Here is a 21,869-nt window from a genome sequence, read left to right on the forward strand (position 1 = left end):
TGGAAAAAAAAATGCTTCTTCCATTGCGATATCATCTTGTTCAGCCACGCAAGCTTCACCGTTCGACATGCAAAAGTCCTACCATTGCCTTGAACAGTCCAAAGCATTCATTGTGTGTGAGATCTCTGGGCTCTTTTAAGAATTTGAATGTATGCAGTTGGAAAAAAGGGATGTTTATTTTATTTTTTTTTAAATCAAACCCAAAGCATACCAAGCTTTATTTTAAATAACACGCCTGGAAAAAAAACTCCCAGAGGAGTTGAAAAGAGAATAAGAGCAGAATAAAGATCAATAAAAGATTAAATTAGAAGAATGAAAGATCTGAAACGGGGACGGGGAGGGGGGAAATCCTCACATCAATGCTATAAATCAAAGCAGATTCAGGGTTTTGCACCATTTTAGGGATCAGATACTTATAGGAACTGGATTCTGGTCTTTTGTATCCATAATCGTTACTCAATTTATAAATGATGTGATGCGTGACCTTGGAGCAGGTGTGCTCTAAGGGCCACATAGGTAGAAGCCAAAGAGGACATGCTATCAATGAGGTTTGAGGCTAAGATATCTACAGGTCCAACAATTCATATCCATCATATTTGCAGACGTATCCTAAACTTACGTCTAAACTCAACAACATTCAAGGTACCAAACAAAGATTTCAATAGACCTTTGGCTCAAGAACCATAACCCAAGAAAATGTCCTCTTAAGGTATTTAACCCCTCCACAAGAAAGCATTAATAATAATGACTGTCCTTATAAAAGTTTGGGCTGAGAAGACTTACATTTTCTCCATGGATGAAAAATCATTAGTCCTGTGTAGAAATAAGCCCTTTTTCCGCATCCACGCCCAGCAGCCAAGTCAACCTTAGCCTGACGAGACCAAACCAGACCAAAAGATCTTGAGGTAGACTTTTAATTTCAGTGGGTTTTTATTAGAGAACATGGAAAGGAATGTAACTGTTTCTATGACAACGGGACGGCCAAAACACATTCCGGGTTGGAAATAAACACAGGATGTGAGACGTACACACAAACACACATCTACGGAGAATACCTGGGAGAAATTCGACCCTAAAATTAAAACCGCTAGAAAAAGAAGATGGTTTGTATTAAAAGTCAAAGAGCAAAAAGGGTCCAAATTCATCAGCTTGCGCATCGATTCCTCCGAGCAATCTTTGGGAGCCATTTTCACACTTCACAGCTCTAGCGGTATATGATGTCCTCTGTTGTACAGCCTGCATTGGTCTCTTTCAGGAAAATTCAGGTCTCAAGTCCACGACAGCTTCACACGTTACTTCCTAGCCAATCTTGAGTTGCTCCCTCTCAGAAAATACCTTGGTCGTCCAATTTCTTCTCGAGATTTCTTCTACAAGTGTTGGAGCACCCGTAACTTCTGGAGGCAAGTCGTTCCACTGATTAATTGTTCTAATCGTCAGGAATTTTTCCCCCCAACAACTAAGGAAACTAAGGAGAAATTTCCTGACAATACGATCAATCCGTGGATGTCAGGCCTGGAAGCCTTCTTTTGTATTAGACCTTCAGACCTGTCATGTTTACTACTGTGGGAAACTGGAAGGGGGGATTCCATAGAGATAGATAGATAGATAGGTAGGTAGGTAGGTAGGTAGGTAGGTAGGTAGATAGATAGATAGATAGATAGATAGATAGATAGATAGATAGTCATAACAACATTCCTTTCTCAAGAAGTCAAGGACAACTTGCCCTGGAAGACTGGAACTGGGAGGCATCTCCAGTTGGAACGATGTTTGATTGGATCATGTGATGGACTTGTGGGTGTTGGGCAGGGATTTGAATTTTTCTTTGGGTGGGGAAAACCTGGAAGCTTTCGGATTCAGGTTTTCCCAGATGTGCCAATATGACCTCTCTAATAAAATGTAACTTTGAGGAAACTCAAGCCTCGGAGTTTTCTTTCGTTGAGGGTGTTACTTGGAACCCTGACAGTGGAATGACTTGCCTTCAAAGGTTGTAGTTGCTTCAACATTGGAGGTTTTAAAGAAGAGACTGGAGAAGTTGCCTTCCAATAAGTCTGTTATTCTATTTTATTCTTCTTCTAATGTTTTTAGTAGACAGGAAAAGCTCAAAGAACAGACCCTTAAATAGCGATTTTTGGATATTTCAAATAAGCATTAAGTTAATCAATTGTTGAGATAAGAATCCTGCACACTTCCCTCCTTAGTAGAGTTTGGCGTTTTATCCAGAGTTGGATAGTATTAAAACAACAACTTCTATTAACAGCAGTTAGCGTAAGATTTTGGACTGGAATTCCCCATTAGAATAGAATAACAGAGTTGGAAGGGAGCTTGGAGGTCTTCTAGTCCAATCCCCTGCTTAGGCAGGAAACCCTACACCACTTCGGACAAATGGTTATCCAACATCTTCTTAGAAACTTCCAGTGTTGGAGCATTCACAACTTCTGGAGGCAGGTTGTTCCACTGATTAATTGTTCTGTCAGGAAATTTCTCCTTAGTTCTCAGTTGCTTCTCTCCTTGATTATGTTCCACCCATTGCTTCTTCTCCTGCTCTCAGGTGCTTTGGAGAACAGCTTGATTCCCTCTTCTTTGGGGCAGCCCCTGAGATATTGGAAGACTGCTATCATATCTCTCCTAGTCCTTCTTTTCATTAAACTAGACATGCAACCGTTCTTCATATGTTTTAGCCTCCAGTCCCCTAATCCTCTTTGTTGCTCTTTTCTGCACTCTTTCTAGAGTCTAGATGTTACAGCACTAACATTAGTTAGTGCTAGGTTACTACAGCAGCCATATTGGTTCTATTGGACTTTGTAGATCAGCTTACCAGACAGGTGTAGATATTCTGAATTAACGGGTTAAAAGAAAAGGGAGATTAATCCACCGGTAGGCATGTCTGTGGTAGAAGGTCACCAATGAAAAGAAATAAAGACAATTCTCAACTTACAACCTAATGGAGCCTATCCATTACAGTCGTAAAGTGGGTCACCCATGCGACGGATCTAACTTTAAAACCTTTTTTTTTTTTTTGCAGTGGTCATAAAGTACGGTCGGTAAGCGAAGCCATTGCTTGCCGCGAGGCATTTTTGCTGAAAACTAGAAGTGAAGGCTGTTTTTGGGGGAGGAAACACCATAAATCGTGGTCATGTGATAGCCGGACATTGCAAACGGCCGTAAGTGCAGTCAGTTGTTGAGTACCTGAAAGGCAAGTAACACAGCTGTGGAGGAGGAGGGGGGCCACCGGAACTTTGGAATGGGGGTCCATCACAACTTCCAACAGTTGCCAAGCAACGTGAGGACTAGCTAAAAAAGCCAGGCTTAGAAGACTCCACGGCCAATAAAAAGAAAACAGTGCGTTTATGAGAATATCACAAAACATAGGCAGTTATGCTCAAAGCTGAGACCAAAACAAGCTTTCCACTGATTTTTTAGATCAAAGGTCTGACTCATGCTCAATAGATCTCACCCCTCCTACAATTAAATCTTCCACTCCAAAATACCTGCTGAGTCATAACTCCACATGGAAGTTGGCTCCAAACAGTAGCAAGTCAGCCTTAAGAGCAAGCTGGGGGGGAAAATGAGGAGCTAAAATAAAATTTAAGGAAGGAGGAGTGGAAGAGAAAGAAGGGATGGATGGAAGGAAGGGGGAAGAGAGAGAGAGAGAGAAAGAAGGAAGGAAGGAAGGAAGGAAGGAAGGAAGGAAGGAAGGAAGGAAGAAAGAAAGAAAGAAAGAAAGAAAGAAAGAAAGAAAGAAAGAAAGAAAGAAAGAAAGAAAGAAAGAAAGAAAGAAAGAAAGAAAGAAAACCAGCACTAATAGCCCTGTTAACTTTAATAGATTGTACACAAAACTTTGCACTGGGGAAACGTGGGGGAAACATCTAAGAAGTGAGTATGAAGAAGGCCTCTTAAGTCAAACTACAAAGCTTGGTGATAAGTGCAGAAGGAGAGCTGGGTTAGTCGACGGTCAGAAAGTGGCCCTTTTCCAACTCCTAAATGTTATTCATAGGCCATTTGTGAGCTGCAGCTCCATTCATCAGATGCTAAGAGTGGCTAACCCAGTGTTTCTGAAGCTTGCTGGCTGGGGAATTCTGGGAGTTGAAGTGCACAAGTCTTAAAAGTGGGCTACACTGATGGAGGATCTGTCCTGGGATGACAGCACAAGAGTTCCCAGCTTCGCTTCCGGTTGCCACCTAATGGAAAACCACGAGCTTCAGGTGCAAATCAAAAGTCAGCCGTAAAAAAGGCTCCACTTTTAAGAACTAATCAATTGCCCTTTAAGCCTCCCACAGTCAATCTATCGCCGGGTTAACGGCTCGGCTTCAGGCAACATCCCAGACCAGTGGCCATCTGTTAACGTTGCTACCACGTAAAAGGGTTTTCCTGCCACGAATAGACCTTATCTTTTATGCAGAGAAGGCAGACTTGGCTTTAGAAGCTACCACTGATGGTAACGCCTGGCGTTTCAGGAAGAAAAGGTCTCAAGGCAGAAATGGTATTCAGCCGGTTCGGGTAAACCGGTAGTGGCGACTTATATAACCCCGTCCTATATCGCTGAGTTTTTGACGCTGCATGCAAGCGAATTGCCGTGTTTTGCGACGCCGCACGCACGCGCAGACGGCGCACACACGCTCACATTTCCGGTGCTGGGCAAACTGGTTGCTACAAATATGTGAATCTCACCTCTGGACTCTCAGGGATCGCATAGGTAGGCAAACATGGCCCACAACTCTTTAAGGCAGCCGCCTCTTTTCTTGGAGTCAGCCCGTTGCAGAACTTGGGAGGAAGTTGGTGGCTGCCTTCAAGAGTTGCAGATGGGAGATGCTACAGTGCGGGGGAAAGAGTCATAAGTCCCTCTTTTCAGTGCTGTTGTAACTTGGAACGGTCACTAAATGAATGGTTGTATGTGTATTTTCCATTTCATCCTTGAAATCATACATTAAGGAGAAGGGGATACTTATCTGTGCTGGGAGTGTTTTATGAGGCAGCTATTTTAACAGGTATTCAAAAAAAGTTGGGAAGTTTAGCTGTCCAGAATTATACCAGTGGAGTTCAACGACTAAACAACTTCTTCTCACGGTCAATAAAACATTGGGCAAGACAGCTTCGAATGGGCCAAAAGACATTAAGAACCAAGCGCCATCAATTCTTAACCTTCTTGTTAAATGCTTGACAATTGTCACTGCTTAGCAGTATGCCAACCTGCGAGTTTTTATTTTTTTATTTTTTTTAAACAGACAAGCTAATGCATCTTCCCACAAGCAGTTTACTGCTTAAACAACATCACAAGCAACAGAGAACAAATTAGAAAAGAGGCACCTAGAGAGGCAAAAATCAGCTTCAAAACCACTTTGAGGGAAAGGCACCGTTGTTAAAACATTTTAATTTAGTTCTTTCTCCTTCCAGCAAAACGACACCATAAAAATGCTCTTAACTTCTCTTTGACGGAATTGTATTTTTTTTTTCGGTAAACAAAATTGGTTGATTCTATGGAGAACCAGGAAAAGAAGCTGACTAAATGGGGATCTGGGGGCACGTTTTCTTTTCTCCTGAGTAAACCAAAACAAATAAATGTTACTCCAATCACCAAAAGACAGAAACTGTTAAATGCTGTTCATTAAAATTGTTGCTTACGGTAAAAACCAGCCCAAGCCATGGCAGGAACTCCTGCTCTCAGATTTCCGTAAAGAAAAATAATGGCAAGGCAAGACAAGTCATAAACTTAGCGTCTCATCAAACCTTCCTTTTACTCATTTCTGGAGTTAGCAGGGATGGCTAAAATTGACTGCTTTGATTAAAGAAAAGAACGCAATTTCGTTTCTCTTTGGAAACCGCTTTGGGACTTTGTGCCTGAGGTTGGGGGTGGGGAGGGGGAAATGAAAATTTTGATTTTGGGTTTTGCTGATTAGATAATTTGTTTTTACAGAAACAGCTAGTATAAAATTGCAGTGATTCTCTCAACAACAGTGGCCGTAAAAAAAAAAAAGGTCATAAAATGAGTCAAAATTCATTTAACAAATGTCTCGCTTAGCGATGGAAATTTTGGGCTCGATTGTTGTCGTAAGTCGAGGACTACCTATAAAAACAAAGGGAGGGGGGAGAAGCTTTTTCTTAACTTGCTTTCAAATCTTTCAACAAAACATTCCAGAGGTGCTTCGTGTTGTGTCATAATAACATAAATGAAGCGATCAATAAAACAGTAAAATAAATATCCAATCGTAAAATAATTCAACGTTTTGAAACAACAGCAATATCCAATTTTCAAAGGCAGCTTTGAGCAGCAACACAGCAGTAACCTAGGAGGTTGATTTGCAGCAGGTAAGTAAATTTTTCAAATTATCATCTATACTGCCAAAGGGGATTCTGATGAGATGGGGGAGAAAGTGACGTTTTTACAAGCGGTTACGTGTCTCATTTTCAGTACGTTCCAGATAGGAATAACAGAGGTCCTCTAGTCTAACCCCCTGCTCAAGCAGGAAACCCTACACCACTTCAGACAAATGGTTATCCAACATCTTCTTAAAAACTTACAATGTTGGAGCATTTACAACTTCTGGTGGCAGGCTGTTCCACGGGTTAATTGTTCTCACCGTCAGGAAATTCCTTAGTTCTAGGTTGCTTCTCTCCTTGATTAATTTCCATCCGTTGTTTCTTGTCCTGCCTTCGGTGCTTTGGAAAATAGGTTGGCCGCCCTCTTCTTTGTGGCAGCCCCCCCAAATATTGGAAGACTGCTATCGTGTCCACCCTGTTCCTTTTTTTTTTTCACTAGACCAGACAAACCCAATTCCTGCAACCGTTCTTCGAATGTTTCAGCCTCCAGACACCTAAGCATCCACCTGAATTTTCAACCGTGTCTCAAAAGTATCTTTCTCCTGTGTCCATGATGGAGGCATCTGAAGTCCGACCAAACAAATATCTGGATCTTCAGAAAGACTAGCCATCGTTACAGCTAGGATGTTCTCAGGGGCCCAGGTATAACCAACCACCGAAAATGAAGACTTCCAAGGGGAAATATCTCTCATTTTCACGTATCGTCCCCTGTATACTGAGAGGTGCTATTTATGCAAGACTGATCTTATGCCTTTCACCCATCGATGTTTCTTTCTTTCCTTTTTTTTTTTTTTTTGGCCTTGTGCAACTGATTCTCCCGGGACCGCTTTGAAACTGCCGTTTCATAATTTACTATTTTATTTCTGTTTACTTCTTGACATTTCCCTGCTGTTTTCTCTCATTATCCTTCGCATTTCAAAACCTGAATGCACATAATAACTGGAAGTGCTCTGAGCAAGTTCTGAAAATAAAGGAGATGCAATAAAACAAAACAAAAAAATTGTACAGGCAGTCCTCGACATACGCCCACAGTTGAGCCCAACTTGTCTGTTGCTAAGCGAGACATTTGTTAAGTGAGACTTTTGCCCCATTCTACAATTTTTCTTGCTACAATTATCAAGTGAATCGCTGCGGTTGGTAAGACAGGTGACCGTTGTTAAGCGAAATCTGGCTTTCCCACTGACTTTGCTTATCAGAAGGTCGTAAAAGCAAATCACATGACCCTGGGACACTGCGACCGTCATAAGTACGAATCGATTGCCAAGCATCCAAATTTTAATCGCGTAACCATGGGGAATGCTGCAACAGTCATAAGTGTGAAAAACGGTCATAAGTCATTTTTTTCAGTGTCGTCGTATCGTTCGAATGATCACTAAGCGAATGGTTTTAAGTAGAGGACTACCTGTATTACAATCCTAATCTTTCCAGGATTTCATCCAGGGACTTCATAATATTCTAAAAGCCATACAGGATCCTGACTGGATCATTACACCTCCCACTGAAAGGTAAAGGTTCCCCTCGGACATATGTGCTAGTCGTTCCCGACTCTAGGAGGCAGTGCTCATCTCCGTTTCAAAGCCGAAGAGCCAGCGCCGTCCGAAGACGTCTCCGTGGTCATGTGGCTGGCATGACTCAACGCCAAAGGCACACGGAACACTGTTACCTTCCCACCAAAGGTGGTCCCTATTTTTCTACTTGCATTTTTTTTTACGGGCTTTCGAACTGCTAGGTTGGCAAAAGCTGGGACAAGTCACGGGAGCTCACCCCCTTACGCGGCGCTGGGGATTCGAACCGCTGAACTGCCGACCTTTCGATCGACAAGCTCAGCGTCTTAGCCTCTGAGCCACCGCGTCCCTTTTTGAAGAGACTTTTTAGATGACTTCAAATATTCACAATCTCAGGATTCGGGGTTTTATTGTCATCACTTGACTTGGTTATAAAAAGCTGGAAAGGTCCATTTAAGATAAGTCAGGTACAATTCCCATAATTTGCAACATAGCCAACAGATCAAAAGTTAATTCTAAGTACAGAGCATTTAATTGCGAACGCAAGGAAAAGGCAACCACCGTCTTCTAGATTGGAGGTGAGCCATGAAATCCATGATCATCTCCAACAGCACTGGGAAAACATCATCCATTTATTTATTTTAAAAAAAGAAGTATCCTTTTTGCTCAATCACTGTGAATAGCTGAGCAGTGGAGAATATAATGTTGCAATTGTGTCTTTTGCATGTGCTTGCATGTGCCTGAGACTTTGAAGTACAAACTCAAACATCCATCTGGGAGTCAACTCAAAACCTGCCGACTGCCAGACCACTAACTGAAATTCCCTTGAAGGGTATTGAAGGTTTGTAAGCTAAATATAAAACCGTAAATATTATTGAAACTAAAACAGAAGCTCACAAAACTACGCAGGGCTTGTAGAAACAGATGCCATCCCGCGCTTCCGGTTCCAATGACTACACTCTGCAAATCAATAAACTCTTAAATTTGTGTGGTGAACTCTCAGCATTAAAATATTGATCAGAATAGCTTTGGGGAATCTGAAATGATATTCAAACGGAATGAAGATCGGGGCTTCTTTCAAGCAAAATTGTGAGGTTGGCATGGTGGATGGTAGCCAATCTTTTCTGACAATTTCTTTCTAAAACACACCCGTCTGGAAATCAGGGCACAGCAATCGGACCTAATTTTGCAGCCAGTGAGAGGTGAACATTTGAAGTCCATCTCCCGTTATACCCTCATGTGATGGGATGAGGTGTCAACGAAGGCACATAGTGCCTATCACACCAAACTGAACTGGTCCAGATTGTGCTCATGAATTGTTGAAGGCACTGTTCTCTGGAAAGTAATGTTGTTAGTTGCGAAGTTGTGTCCGACCCATCGCGACCCCATGGATCACGTTCCTCCAAGCCTTCCTGTCCTCTACCATCCTCTGGAGTCCATTTAAGCTCATGCCGACTGCTTTGGTAACTCCATCCAGCCACCTCGTTCTCTGTCGTCCCCTTCTTCTTTTGCCCTCCATCGTTCCCAGCATGAGTCCTTCCTTCTCATTAGGTGGCCAAAGGATTTGAGTTTCATCTTCAGGATCTGGCCTTCCAAAGAGCAGTCTGTGAGGCCTGGAAGCCATCTTTTGCATTAGGCCTTCAGACCTGCCACGTTTGCGACTGTGGGAAACTGGGAGGGGGGATTGTGTGGAGTATGGGTGATATGTAGCCATAATAACGTTCTTTTCTCAAGAAGTCAAGGACATCTTGCCCTGCACCTGGTCGGATGGAGCTGGGAGGCATCTCCAGTTGGAACGATGTCTGATTGGACCATGTGATGGACTTGTGGGTGTTGGGCAGGAAGTTGAACTTTCCTTCGGGTGGGGAAAACCTGGAAACTTTCAGATTCGGGTTTTCCCAGATGTGCCAATATGACATCTTCTAATAAAATGGAACTTTGAGGAAACTTAAGCCTGGGAGTTTTCTTTCGTTGGGGATGTTACTTGGAACCCTGGCAGTATGACTGTTTTTCACATCTACGACCGCTGTGGCATCCCCATGGTCATGTGATCAAAATTCAGACGCTTGGCAACGCTTGGTTCGTGTTTATGACGATCGTAGTGTACTTGGGGGGGAGGGGGGTGTCACGTCATCCCCTTTTGAGACCTTCTGACAATCCAAATCTATGGGGAATCCTAACTTAACATCTGCAGTGATTCAATCAACAACTCTATCAAGAAAGGTCGTAAAATGGGGCAAAACTCACTTAACAACCGACATAGAAATTTTGAGCTCAATTGTAAGTTGAGGATCACCAGTATTGTCCTGAAGGCCACCACGGTCACTAATCAAAGCGCAAATTTTGACACCCAATGGGACAAACTTTATTATAGGCAGGTTGCTTGGCATTTCCCAACATACCTCTTAATTACATGTACGCACCATATCTTAACTTGACAAGTTAGCATTCTTATCTATAGTTTCACGTGGACTGACTCATCTCAACTTGGTACTTTTGATATAACTTCAGATTATAATCGGCCCCACCTCAAGACACAGCCAAGGAGAATATACCCGAATGTCAAAATTTGCTCTTGTCATAGGACGCGCAATTTTGGCCTTTACTAGAGTACTCACAATAAATGGACTTTGTAATGCGTTTAGTTGGCTAACAAATTTCAATATTAAATTAGAAGTACTTTTGTGAGTTTTCTGAAACTCTGCGTAGATGAGTCAGTCTTGCCACATTCACGTCTGCCGTCTCAATCGAACAAGTTAACTGCCCCCGTTTTGAGTCTTAGGTAAACAGCAGGAAAAATTGTCCCTTGTTCTCACTGGAAAAAGTTTACATGATGAATTAAACTATTTCCTAGTAAGAACTGAACTAATGAAGGCAGCCTTATTACCATGGCTATTAACCTGAAGTCTCACGTATGGTTATTTTTAAACAGTCTTCTCAGTTTACAGGGGTAATGAAAATACATTTTTTCCCCTTTTATTCAAGATCAGGGATCTCCAAACTTGGCAACTTTAAGACTTGTGGACTTCAACTCTCAGAATTCCTCAGCCAGCACTGGCAGGGGAATTCTGGGAGTTGAAGCCCACAAATCTTAAAGTTGCCAAGTTTGGAGGTCCCTGTTCAAGAACATGGGAAGGCATTCTTCCCAGCTCTTTTTTTTTTTTCACTTGCCTTAAACCCAGCTATAGATTAAGCCAGGATTCGCTCCCAATGAGACTAAAACCAGCATTTAATTCGACTTAGGAGCAAAACTTTATCTGTGTTACAGATAAAGGAATGATGAAAGTAGATAATGTGGAAGCTATGTGGAAGGACGAGGAAAAAGACGCAGAGACATGTTCATCATGAGCACCAGGCCAAAATACAGATTTTTATCATCTGCATTTCAGTCACTTCATTTTCCTTTAAACTTCTCTGCTACAGTTAAATCTTGTGATTATTCTCAAGTATTGCTAGCTTCGCAGTACTTTTTCAGTTGTTTTTTTTTTTCTAATCTCTTATCTCCACTTTCCTTTCCTGATTACATTCTTGAATGAGCTGTTGTGTCTTCGCCTGGCTTGACACTAGAAGTCTGCATTTAAGTCATTGTGTAATCATTCAAGGCCTACCATCTTTCTTCAGCGATTATGAAAGCTTATTCTGTCTGATTTTTTCCTCTTTGAAATTTTAGGATTTCCCCCCCCCCCCCATTTGGATTTCCTGCCTATTATCTCTTTCTTAGCTTCCCAGTTTCTCTCTCACATAAGCTATGGATGATGAATCTGTTTCTTATGGGGACCTTATATTCTGAATGCATGTCCTACTGGTCAAAACTTTCACGCACATATACACTGTATTTTTATGCATTTAACACGATCAGGATCTGTTCCGTAATTTGCAAGCGTCTTAGTTGCTGGATTGCATTTTTCCACTGTGTATTTCCTTATTCCATGTTAGATACCTGCAGATGTCCATGGATAGTTTGAAACGGAGACTAGCAATAAATGAACAATTCTCCTTACAAAATTCTGTTATTGCCAACCTTATCGCATTTATCCCATCCATACGTTCATTTCAATTACAAATTGGTAGTCTTTTCTTGATGTTGTAACTTCCACCCCTTTTGATTTGCTATACAATTCCTGATATTACATCTATAGTACGTGTCAATTATGTTGAATGTATTATCCATCTCTTCATTTTAATAGATATGATCTTCTGTTTACTGGGTAAAAGTCCAGCACGCACTCAGCAATGACTTTTTAACGTTGCTGTCCTATGGTTCCTTTCTATAGGCCTAAAGTCCTGAATCGTGTAATCATCTAATTTAAAGCAATCTACGCTGGTTGCTTATCCAAATACATTCAATTTAATATCCTTTATTTCCATTTCCAAGTTCTAGTACTCTTTCATGATTACAATTACCCAGACTTATGCTCACAATTACCCACACTTTTACAACCTATCACAACAGTTGCCTTTGTTTAGCTCATATCAATCCTGGCTTCTCAGAACATGGTTTGTCCCCTTGAGTTATTCACAAGCCCATCAGAATCTCCCTGGAATATTCAAAGCCTGCTTCTATCTTGAATACATGTGTGTAAGTAATACTAAGACTGTATTACTATTATTATTCCCATCCTTCCTATTACCTATCTCCTTCTGCTTATGACTATAACCTTGTTCCTTGTATCTTTACAATTTATATTGTTTTATTTAGTTTCCTAGTATGATTTGATTGCTTACTTATTATCTTATGACTATCACCAAGTGTTGTATCTTATGATTCTTGATGAATGTATTTTTTTTATGTACACTGAGAGCTTATGCACCGAAGACAAATTCCTTGTGTGTCCAATCACGCTTGGCCAATAAAGAATTCTATTCTATTCTACTCCATTCTACTCCATTCTATTCTATTCTATTCTATTCTATTCTATTCTATTCTATTCTATTCTATTCTATTCTATTCTATTCTATTCTATGAACGAGAAATACAGATGTTAATAGCCATACATAAGACTTTTGTGGCACAATTCTGGTTTGCTCATCTGAAGGAACAATCATCTCATGCAGGAAAGCCTGTTGAATGGCCAAGTTCCTTCTTGGGGTAACACAAGACCAAAATATTATCCCAAAGTAATATTTTTTAATCTCTTAAATCAACAGATCTGCAGCCATGCTATGCATCTAACTTGTTACATCACCCACCTAGATTAGACACTGACTCGTGGGACATTTTCTAAAGAAGCAACAATTAAGAGATGGGCAGGTTTAAAGGCCACACTTCTGAACAACAGGTTTTCCACCTCTATTTCATCCAACTCCAGAAGCCCAGATTCCCCCATTGCCTTTGATTCTCCTGACAATCTCCCAAAACTCCCCAAACCACGTAAGTTGAAGTAGAATCAGATTTTTAACCAAGAAAGCAACCTTTAGATTCCCGTTTTGTTCACGATTCTCCTGCACGTAAAGGAAAAAAAAGTACCTTTAAAAAAAAAAAAAAAAGCAGATTCAGCAGAGCTGCCATTTGAAATAACTGGCACGCCAGCCAGTTATGACCCAACTTGACAAAAGAGCATTCAAGAAACAATGGCAACATAAATATGAGAGGGCTATATAATCTTTAATGGAGCTGACTTGGAAGCTTAGATGGGGACGCAGGCATCCCACACACAATGCGACACGGATGTGGAAATAATCCTGTTTACTTAACCGTCATTCAAAAGATGGAGAATTTCAGACGCCTGTGGGGATTGCCGTTCATGGGGGGGGGGGGGACTCGATGACCTGTTCATCAATGAAAAGTGGAACTTAAATTTCCTAAGGAAACCAATTCCTCCACAGCGAAGTTGAATCATAGAAGCTGGCCCTCTTGACAAATCAGCCATCAACAGACACATAGACATCAACAACATCTACAGACTATGCAAAAGAGACAATCGCCCAGCCCAAAGGAGAAAAAGACTCTGCACCTCTCCACCAGTAATTAACTCCAAGGTTAACTTCAGACCAGCAATCAAGCAAGCAATACCCCAATCAAGAAACTGCCAAAGAGCCATCAGTAAACAGCCCAAACTAAGAATCTCAACCGCCCCCACCCACACAGACAGACAAGCCATCAGAATATAAACTGAGAAACAAATCCCCTTCCTTAACTAAGACAGATGTTGTTACTTGTTGGGTCATGAAACGTCTACAAGAAAACAAGCAGGCTCAGGGAGCACCAAGGACCCCTCAAAGTTGACCCCCGTTAGCGTAACTCCTATTTTACTCTAACCAGGCTTGGAAACCATCCCATGCTGATTGAAGTTATAATATTTACAAATCAGAAGAAGTTATTTATATCCTGGGCCTTAAAAGAGACAGAACTAACATGCTTGGAATGAAAAGAAGTAAGAAAACAATTACACAGTCTGAACACCTAAATTTTATGTGGGGATGATTATACAAACCACACCCCAATGCTAGAAATAACCCTACTGCCTCCGTCTCATTGCTCTAAGTTCAAAGTGTAAAAATAAAAAAATAAAAAAAATTGGGATAGTTGGGCACTCTTGAGAATTCAAAAACCAACAAAGCTTCTTTCAAGAACCAACCGCACACATTCCAGAGTCCAAAAAAGGGTTGGGGCTTGAACGGTGCTATTTCCAATCCCACCCCCCACTTCTTTATAAACAGCAAACTCATGCCAGGATCGTATAAATGTAATAAAGAAATAAATAAAGATCACTTCTTAAAAGCCCTTGGGGTTTCAAAAGCAGATTTCCTTAGGGAAGAAATTCCTGTTGTTTGGGGAGGGGGGGGAGAGGAAAGAAGGAAGGAAGGAAGGAAGGAAGGAAGGAAGGAAGGAAGGAAGGGAAAGGAAAGAAAAGGAAAGGAAAGGAAGGAAGGAAGGAAGGAAGGAAGGGAAGAAGGAAGGAAGGAAGGAAGGAAGGAAGGAAGGAAGGAAGGAAGGAAGGAAGGAAGGAAGGAAGGAAGGGACAGCTTTTTTCGCTATTGCCCCAAACATCAATGCTTCCAACTAGGTAACCACAAACATCGGATGGAAATTATCCTATTAAAGGCCTGCATTTCTCTTCCAAAATAAAGAATCTGTTTCCATGGTGTGGGGGAAAGCAGACTTGGAATCGGAAGCCCTGAATTAGCTGCAATACGGGCCGGCAAAATTTATTTATATTTTCCCAAAGGCGCCAGTTCAATTTCCCCTTACACACCCACACCCAAACCGATCCAACCACATTTTGCCTCGCTAGTTGTAGTACAAAAGGTTTACTCTCTGCAAAGCCAAGCCGCTATCGCCAGAGTTGCCTCATCATCTCTTCACGCTCCTTCCCTTTCTTCACCGGGAGGAAGGGTATTCGTTCACGTGCTCTGAATAACCTAAGCATGGCTGCTAATACGGCAACAATTGAAGGGAAAAGCTGTGAGTCACACAATGTTTACAGGCCAGGAACGGAGAGGCAATTCACGTTCTGGACCGTACTATTACTTTCTTCCTTCGGATAACAATGCGTAGCATCCTCTGTAAGATACAACCGATGGTCCCTCGGGAAAATAATGTCTAAGCACCAGAAAAAGCAGGCGAGGAGTTACGATTTCCTTTGCACTCAAAGCAAAAAAGGGGACACCCAGATCGCTGACATTGTCAGCCGAGACAAATATCAAACATTAAACCTTTGTATCGGACAAAGCAAGTCAAAGACGCGAAAATAAGATAAAAACGAACAGGCCCAAGACTCCTGACAACAAATCCGATTAGAGGCGCCCCCGATCGCATCCGAGGAACCCGCGTCCGAAAAGGGCATGAGTAAGAAAAGCCCAGCTACACAACGACAACAACAAGCACCACCACCGAAAGCGTCTTCTCTTCAGTTTCTCGGCTGTAAATATATATATATATATATAGATAAATGGAATAAAAAGCCGGATTAAAGAAAGTGATCGTGGGGTGAGCGCCGGCTCCCCTGCCACAAAATCCAATCTGCCCATTCAACGGATCGATGCCGCCTGATGTAGCAATGCAGTACCATCCTATTCTCCTGGACCCTGGTGGCGGAGGAACGCGCCCGCTCTTTTCCGAGGCTGCTTCGGAAATATGTCAGAAATCCAAACCAAGAAGGAGACAATCCCACCCCTCACCCCCCACCCCACCCTCGCCATAAAACAGGCCGCGGACGCAGACATACCGTCAGGTTTTTTGGGGTACATCTCCTTCATCGGTCCCGACGAGCAGCATCCCTCCGCAGACGCCTCTGTCTGGTCTCTCTCTCTCTCTCTCTACACCCCCCCACCCTCCCCAAAGCCCGTCACCTGGCGAGAGCACGTCTTTTCAGGGCAAGTCCTCCCCGGGGGCCCCCCCTCCTCCCTGTCTTTCTCAGAGCTGTCTCAGCTACATCCCAGGAGCGGCGGCGAGAGATCTGTGTGGGCTGCAACTGCGACGACGACGGGCAAGGTACACTGGACCATCCCAATACATGCCCAATGCTCCTGCTGCTCCTACAATCCCTCGCCCTGCGTGCCCAGACCACCGACTGCATCGCCCTAACAATTGCAGTAAAAAAAAAAAAAAAAACACAGGAAACCGAGGGAGAAGGAGGTGGGGGGGAAAGCGTTACTCACTGGGTTTCAGTCCTTTCCTTCCTCCGCATGTAATTTGTTATGCTTTACAATGCAGTAAAAAGGATGCTGCCAGGCTGTGCTTGCCGGCTAATTCATTGCTGCTGCTGCTGCTGCTTGGCTGCTGCTAGACAACCCCCCCCCCCCAAAAAAAAGGACGACAGGCAGGGAAGAAGCTGGAATATTAAGAGCCAATATTTAATGGAAGGCTAGTTATCCTGTTCTTTCACATCCCTGCCTCATGTATCCAGGCACGGGTTGGACTGGCCCCCTTGGGAGGCTCTCTCTCTCTCTCTCTCTCTCTCTCTCTCTCTCTCTCTCTCTCTCTCTCTCTCTCTCTCTCTCGCTGGCAGCCGAGGCGCAAACTAAAACATGGCACGGATGCCGGGGAGGCGAGGAGAGAGAAAAGCACGCCTCGGTTTCCCCCAAATGTTACGGGAGAGGTGCCTTAGGGAAGGGTACGTCGGCAAAGGGTCCGGAAAGAGGAGGGGAAAGAGAGAAAGAGAGAGAGAGAGAGAGAGAGAGAGAGGAGAACTGATTGGGTTCTAAGGAGACCCAGGTTTCAGACATGTGGCGAGCCAGCTGAGGATTGCAAGACTGTTAAGGAGCAATTTTTTTTCTCTCTCCATTTAAAAACAAAAAAAACCCCACCCAGATAAAATAAGGCATGTACTTTAAAACGCCGTGGGAGGTAGATTTCCAAACGTCCAGGCTAAATCCGTGGGGCTCTTAGGCTTCCACAGCTAAACAGGGGAATCTTTTGCTTTGGATACAGAAGCCGGCGGCGACAATGACGGCCGTGAGCCCATCCCCAGGAAGTCCTCCCTCTCTTATCCTAAAAAAATAAATAAATCAGAAGGTGTTAATTTTCTCGTCTTGCGCCCTTATCGCCATCCGCTCCCACGGAGGAGGAAACTTGTGGTCGTGTGCGCACCACAAAATCCTGGAGCGAGAAGCATCTTCTTCTTCACACGCTTGTGAAGACAAAACAGGAAGTGGAAGGGAGGGAATAGAGAGAGGATTTCCCAGGGAGGGGTTTTTTGGGGGGGCGGTGGGGGGGGGGGAGATGAGAAACTGGGAAGTCCGCTATACTTGAAACTGACATGGCTGCAAATGTACAGGTAGTCCCCGATTTACGACAGTGACCGTTCGAAGACTGAAAAAGGGGGCTTGTGACTGTTCTTCACGCTTACGACCGTGGACTGCACTGTATTGCCCGAGGGCACAAAGAAAGCCCTAAAAACAATAATAAAATGCCCCTTTTTTTAAAGTTTCAAAATTCACAACAAAATTTAAAAAGTTTTGAGATACAGGTAGCCCTTGATTTACAAGAGTCCATTTAGTGACCGTTCAGTTACAATGGCCCTGAAAAAGTGACTTACAGCCGTTTTTCACACTTACGACCGTTTCAGCATCCCGTGGTCATGTGATCAAAATTCAGATGCTTGGCCGCTGACTCATATTTATGACGGGCACAATTCACTCAACACCTGTCTCACTTAACAACAGAAATTTTGGGGTGAATTGTGGTCATAAGGTAAAGGTTTCTTCGCACATGTGTGCTAGTCGTTCCTGACTCTAGGGGGCGGTGCTCATCTCCGTTTCAAAGCTGAAGAGCCAGTGCTGTCCGAAGACGTCTCCGTGGTCATGTGGCCGGCATGACTCAACGCCAAAGGCGCACGAAACACTGTTCCCTTCCCACCAAAGGTGGTCCCTATTTTTTCTACTTGCATTTTTTTACGTGCTTTCGAACTGTTAGGTTGGCAGAAGCTGGGACAAGTCACGGGAGCTCACCCCGTTACGCGGCACTAGGGATTCGAACCGCTGAACTGCTCTGATCGACCAGCACAGCATCTTAGCCACTGAGCCATTGCATCCCAGCCGAATTGTGGTCATACCTGTAATTAAAAACGAGTTGTATCTTTTGCCACACAAGTCCTATCCAAAAGAAAATTCCTAATCTGAATTTTTTTTTTTTTAAAAAAAACACACTAGGAAATGATGTGCATTCAAAAGATCTGCAAGAAATTTGGAGGAAGTGACCCTTAAAAAAAAAAACAGCAACCCCCAAAAGAGTGTTTACTTCGCACAGCGGTAAATGTAAGCATTGTGTAACAGCCCAATACAAACAACATCTCCTTTCATGATAAAGAGAGAAGGGACAATTAACCACATACTGTCTATTCGATTCATTCCAGAATGTCCATATTTTCTGTGCCATTGTAGAAAATGAGCATGGACTAACAGATTGCTAATTTAAGTGGCAGCCTATTTTGAGGGAAACGGAGAATTGAAAATCTCTCGCTCTGGTCTCCCAAAATAATTTCCAGGCACAAGAAATTTAAATATGGCTCACTGTAAACAACCAGACAGGAGAATGAGTGAGAATTTTAGGATCAATTAAAACAAGCTTTACTAGAGACTGGTGTTGCTGTGTTTTTTTTTTCTCCCAAAGCCACAAGTTATTTTTAGTGAGAATTATAGCAGTATGATGGAGCACAAACTATTCTATATAGACAGATATGCAGGGTGTATAGAAGGAAATTATTTGGAGGTTTAAAAGCCTCTAACGATGACATAAATGGAAACAAACTGATTTGTACACAACCGCTGCAGTTATTATCTGCTAATAGTCAGAAATTAATGCCATTAATTAACATTGGTTCCAGAGTATAGACACCTTTTTGGGAACCAGAGGACGATGAAATATGTGGTATTAATTTAGTGCATCTCCGAGACATTTATCAACTGTCTTCTCTAGAGCTCTCTTTTCAAGTGTTTCATGTGTAATGCAGGCTGACCACTGGCAACAGCAGGAGAGCATGATTCCTACACATATCAGTGAAGAATTAGGTCAAGCTGAGTTACGCTAATCTATACAAATCCATAATTTATAATGGGACTGTCAAATCAAGCGACTTTGTGAGATAATGCCAGGGAGATATCGTTAATAAGTGTAGCTGATCATTATGGCCACAGGTTTAGCTCTAGACCAGGTGGGTCAACTCTTTACAGATCTGATTCTTTTTTTTTTTCTCACCATTGCTACGGAGAGGTGGTGCCACGGTTCCTCACCCTTCTGTGGCAAGACACACATCCAATCGGTAGCACAACAGCTACAACAGGCTTAGGTAAAGGTAAAGGTTCCCCTCGCACATACGTGCTGGTCGTTCCGGGCTCTAGGGGGCGGTGCTCATCTCCGTTTCAAAGCCGAAGAGCCAGCGCTGTCCGAAGACGTCTCCGTGGTCATGTGACCGGCATGACTCAACACCAAAGGCGCATGGAACGCTGTTACCTTCCCACCAAAGGGGGTCCCTATTTTTCTACTTGCATTGTTTTTTTACCTGCTTTCGAACTGCTAGGTTGGCAGAAGCTGGGACAAGTCACGGGAGCTCACCCCGTTACGCGGCACCAAGGTTTCGAACTGCTGAACTGCTGACCTTTCGATCGACAAGCTCAGCGTCTTATAAAGAGTTTTTCTAAATGTATTAAAGGGGTCCCCAAAGATTATTTAGGCCTGCTCTGTAGTGGTGAGAGCCTTGCAGTACCTGGCGATTAATCTACAGATACACTGAAATTATTCTAAAAGCTAGTGTGACTACAGTTAGCCCTCGACTTACAACAGTTGGTTAAGTGACCATTTACAAACGCACTGAAAAAGTGACTTACAATCGTTTTTCAGTTACAACTTTGCAGCATCCCCCCGGTCACGTGATCGAAATTCAGCGGCTTGGCAACCAACTCGTATTTATGACGGTTGCAAGTCTTCCGGGGTCATGCGATCACTTTTTAATGACGTGCTAACAAACAAAGTCAATGGGGGAGGTAACAGGAATGTTCAATGGTGGTCTTTTAAGTCGAGGACTATCTGCATCTGGGTGAAGAAGCCGAATTTTGTTGGGCTTTGACCCCACAATGGAAACAATGGCTTGTGACGAACCACAAAGCGGTTTGTTACAAGCTGGTAGCTGCCAGTGTTTTAAATCAATGTAGCTGTGGATTTATAGAAGCATATTTTACATTTAGCTGCTGGTGGGGAGAGGTTTCCTTCCATTTATTTCTGAGCTGAGCACAAAAACATTTCTCCAGCTACTATCATCAATACTGTAAAGATTCAAAGCGTATGGCATATTCTACAAGGACAAAGCTGTAAAAGCCATTTATTATTATATAACCCTTTCAATAAAGAACTATTGAGACACGAAATTCTCTGCTATGCATTTTCTTGCAAAATATGGACCTTCGGGGTTTCTCTTACAAACTGTCATAAGACGAGGACCCGTTAAGACAAAATCGTACCAAGATGGCCTAAGATAGCCTGTCTCTCTCTCTCTCTCTCTAGTTTTTGGGGGGCAGATGGCACACACTTATAGGGAAAAACCGTAATTGTTTTACCATGTAAACTTGCAAATTTCTCATTTCAGAGGGCTAAGTCAAGATAATTTGAACATAGCATCAAAGCAATCAAACAAGTGTTGAGCTGGCCTAGAGGTGGAGCTCTCACCTCACAATCAGGAGGCTGTGAGTTCAATCCTAGGTAGAGGCAGATATTTCTCTCTCTCTGGGCACATTGAGAATATATCTGCTGAACAAAGCTCCGCATTGGCGACAGGAAAGGCATCCGGCCAGGAAACACTCAGCTCCATTCAGTTGCCCAGACTCCATCCCGCAGAGGATTATGGGGGTTGTTAAAAGATGATGATCAAACCCACCCGCCTGGATGCTTCTGCGCATGCTCACAAGCGAACCGGTAGCGATGGGGTTTGGAACCCGCCCCTGCGATGGAGGTAGACCTCAACCCGACCAAGGTTCATGCAGATGTGGCTCTCAGTTTCAAGCCAAATTCGCCACCTAGTTCAGAGATCTCCAGACTTAGCAACTCTAAGATTTGTGGACTTCAACTCCCAGAATTCCTCAGACAACAGCCATGCTGGCTGGAGAATTCTGGGAGTTGAAATCCACAGGGTTGGAGACCGTTGATCTAGCTCAAAGTATTAGCAACGGTCCATGTGAAGAGGCTTGAGTTTAGTATTGCATCTCCCAAAGCATCCAGCACAGGGCAACTGCTGTTATAGACCCTGCACAAGGGATAATGATTGGGGCGTATTATTCAAGTATAAAAAAAGCTACGAGTGACGCAAAGACCCATGGAAAGATACACATGCTCGGCATCACAAGACAAGATAGAAAGACCTGCATGTGGATTAAAAAACAAGTGAACGTTTACGATGCCATCCAAAGAGTAAAAGAATCGAAATGGAAATGATCTGGTCACATAGCAAGAAGAACTGAGGGCAGGTGGGCCAAGAATGGATCCCACTTGATCAAAAGCATTCACAAAAGAGACCCAAAACAAGAGGACATCAGCAAATATTGAAGGCCCAATTGGCAAAGAAAAGCTCAAGACCAACAACCAAGCAAGTTGGTTAGAAACTTGCAGAAGAGGCCTTC

At 43.0% G+C, this 21,869-nt stretch overlaps 1 protein-coding gene across 3 annotated transcripts in view; it reads right to left on the reverse strand.

The window, feature by feature from the left end:
• PRKCZ (protein kinase C zeta) overlaps positions 1-21,869 on the reverse strand; it is a 72,665-nt gene that overhangs the window by 35,166 nt on the left and 15,630 nt on the right. The window contains exon 1 of one of the 3 annotated variants that reach the window (XM_070955987.1): positions 15,989-16,068. The exons of the other annotated variants lie outside the window; for them this stretch is intronic. Coding sequence (XP_070812088.1) covers positions 15,989-16,019 — 31 coding nt within the window. The 5' untranslated portion in view covers positions 16,020-16,068. Of the gene's footprint in view, positions 1-15,988; positions 16,069-21,869 lie in introns of those variants that run through there. 3 annotated transcript variants of the gene reach the window in all.

This window comes from Pituophis catenifer, unplaced genomic scaffold (assembly GCF_029215685.1).
Source record: "Pituophis catenifer annectens isolate HBS135680 unplaced genomic scaffold, rPitCat1.0.hap2 SCAF_18, whole genome shotgun sequence".
NCBI lineage: Eukaryota > Metazoa > Chordata > Lepidosauria > Squamata > Colubridae > Pituophis > Pituophis catenifer.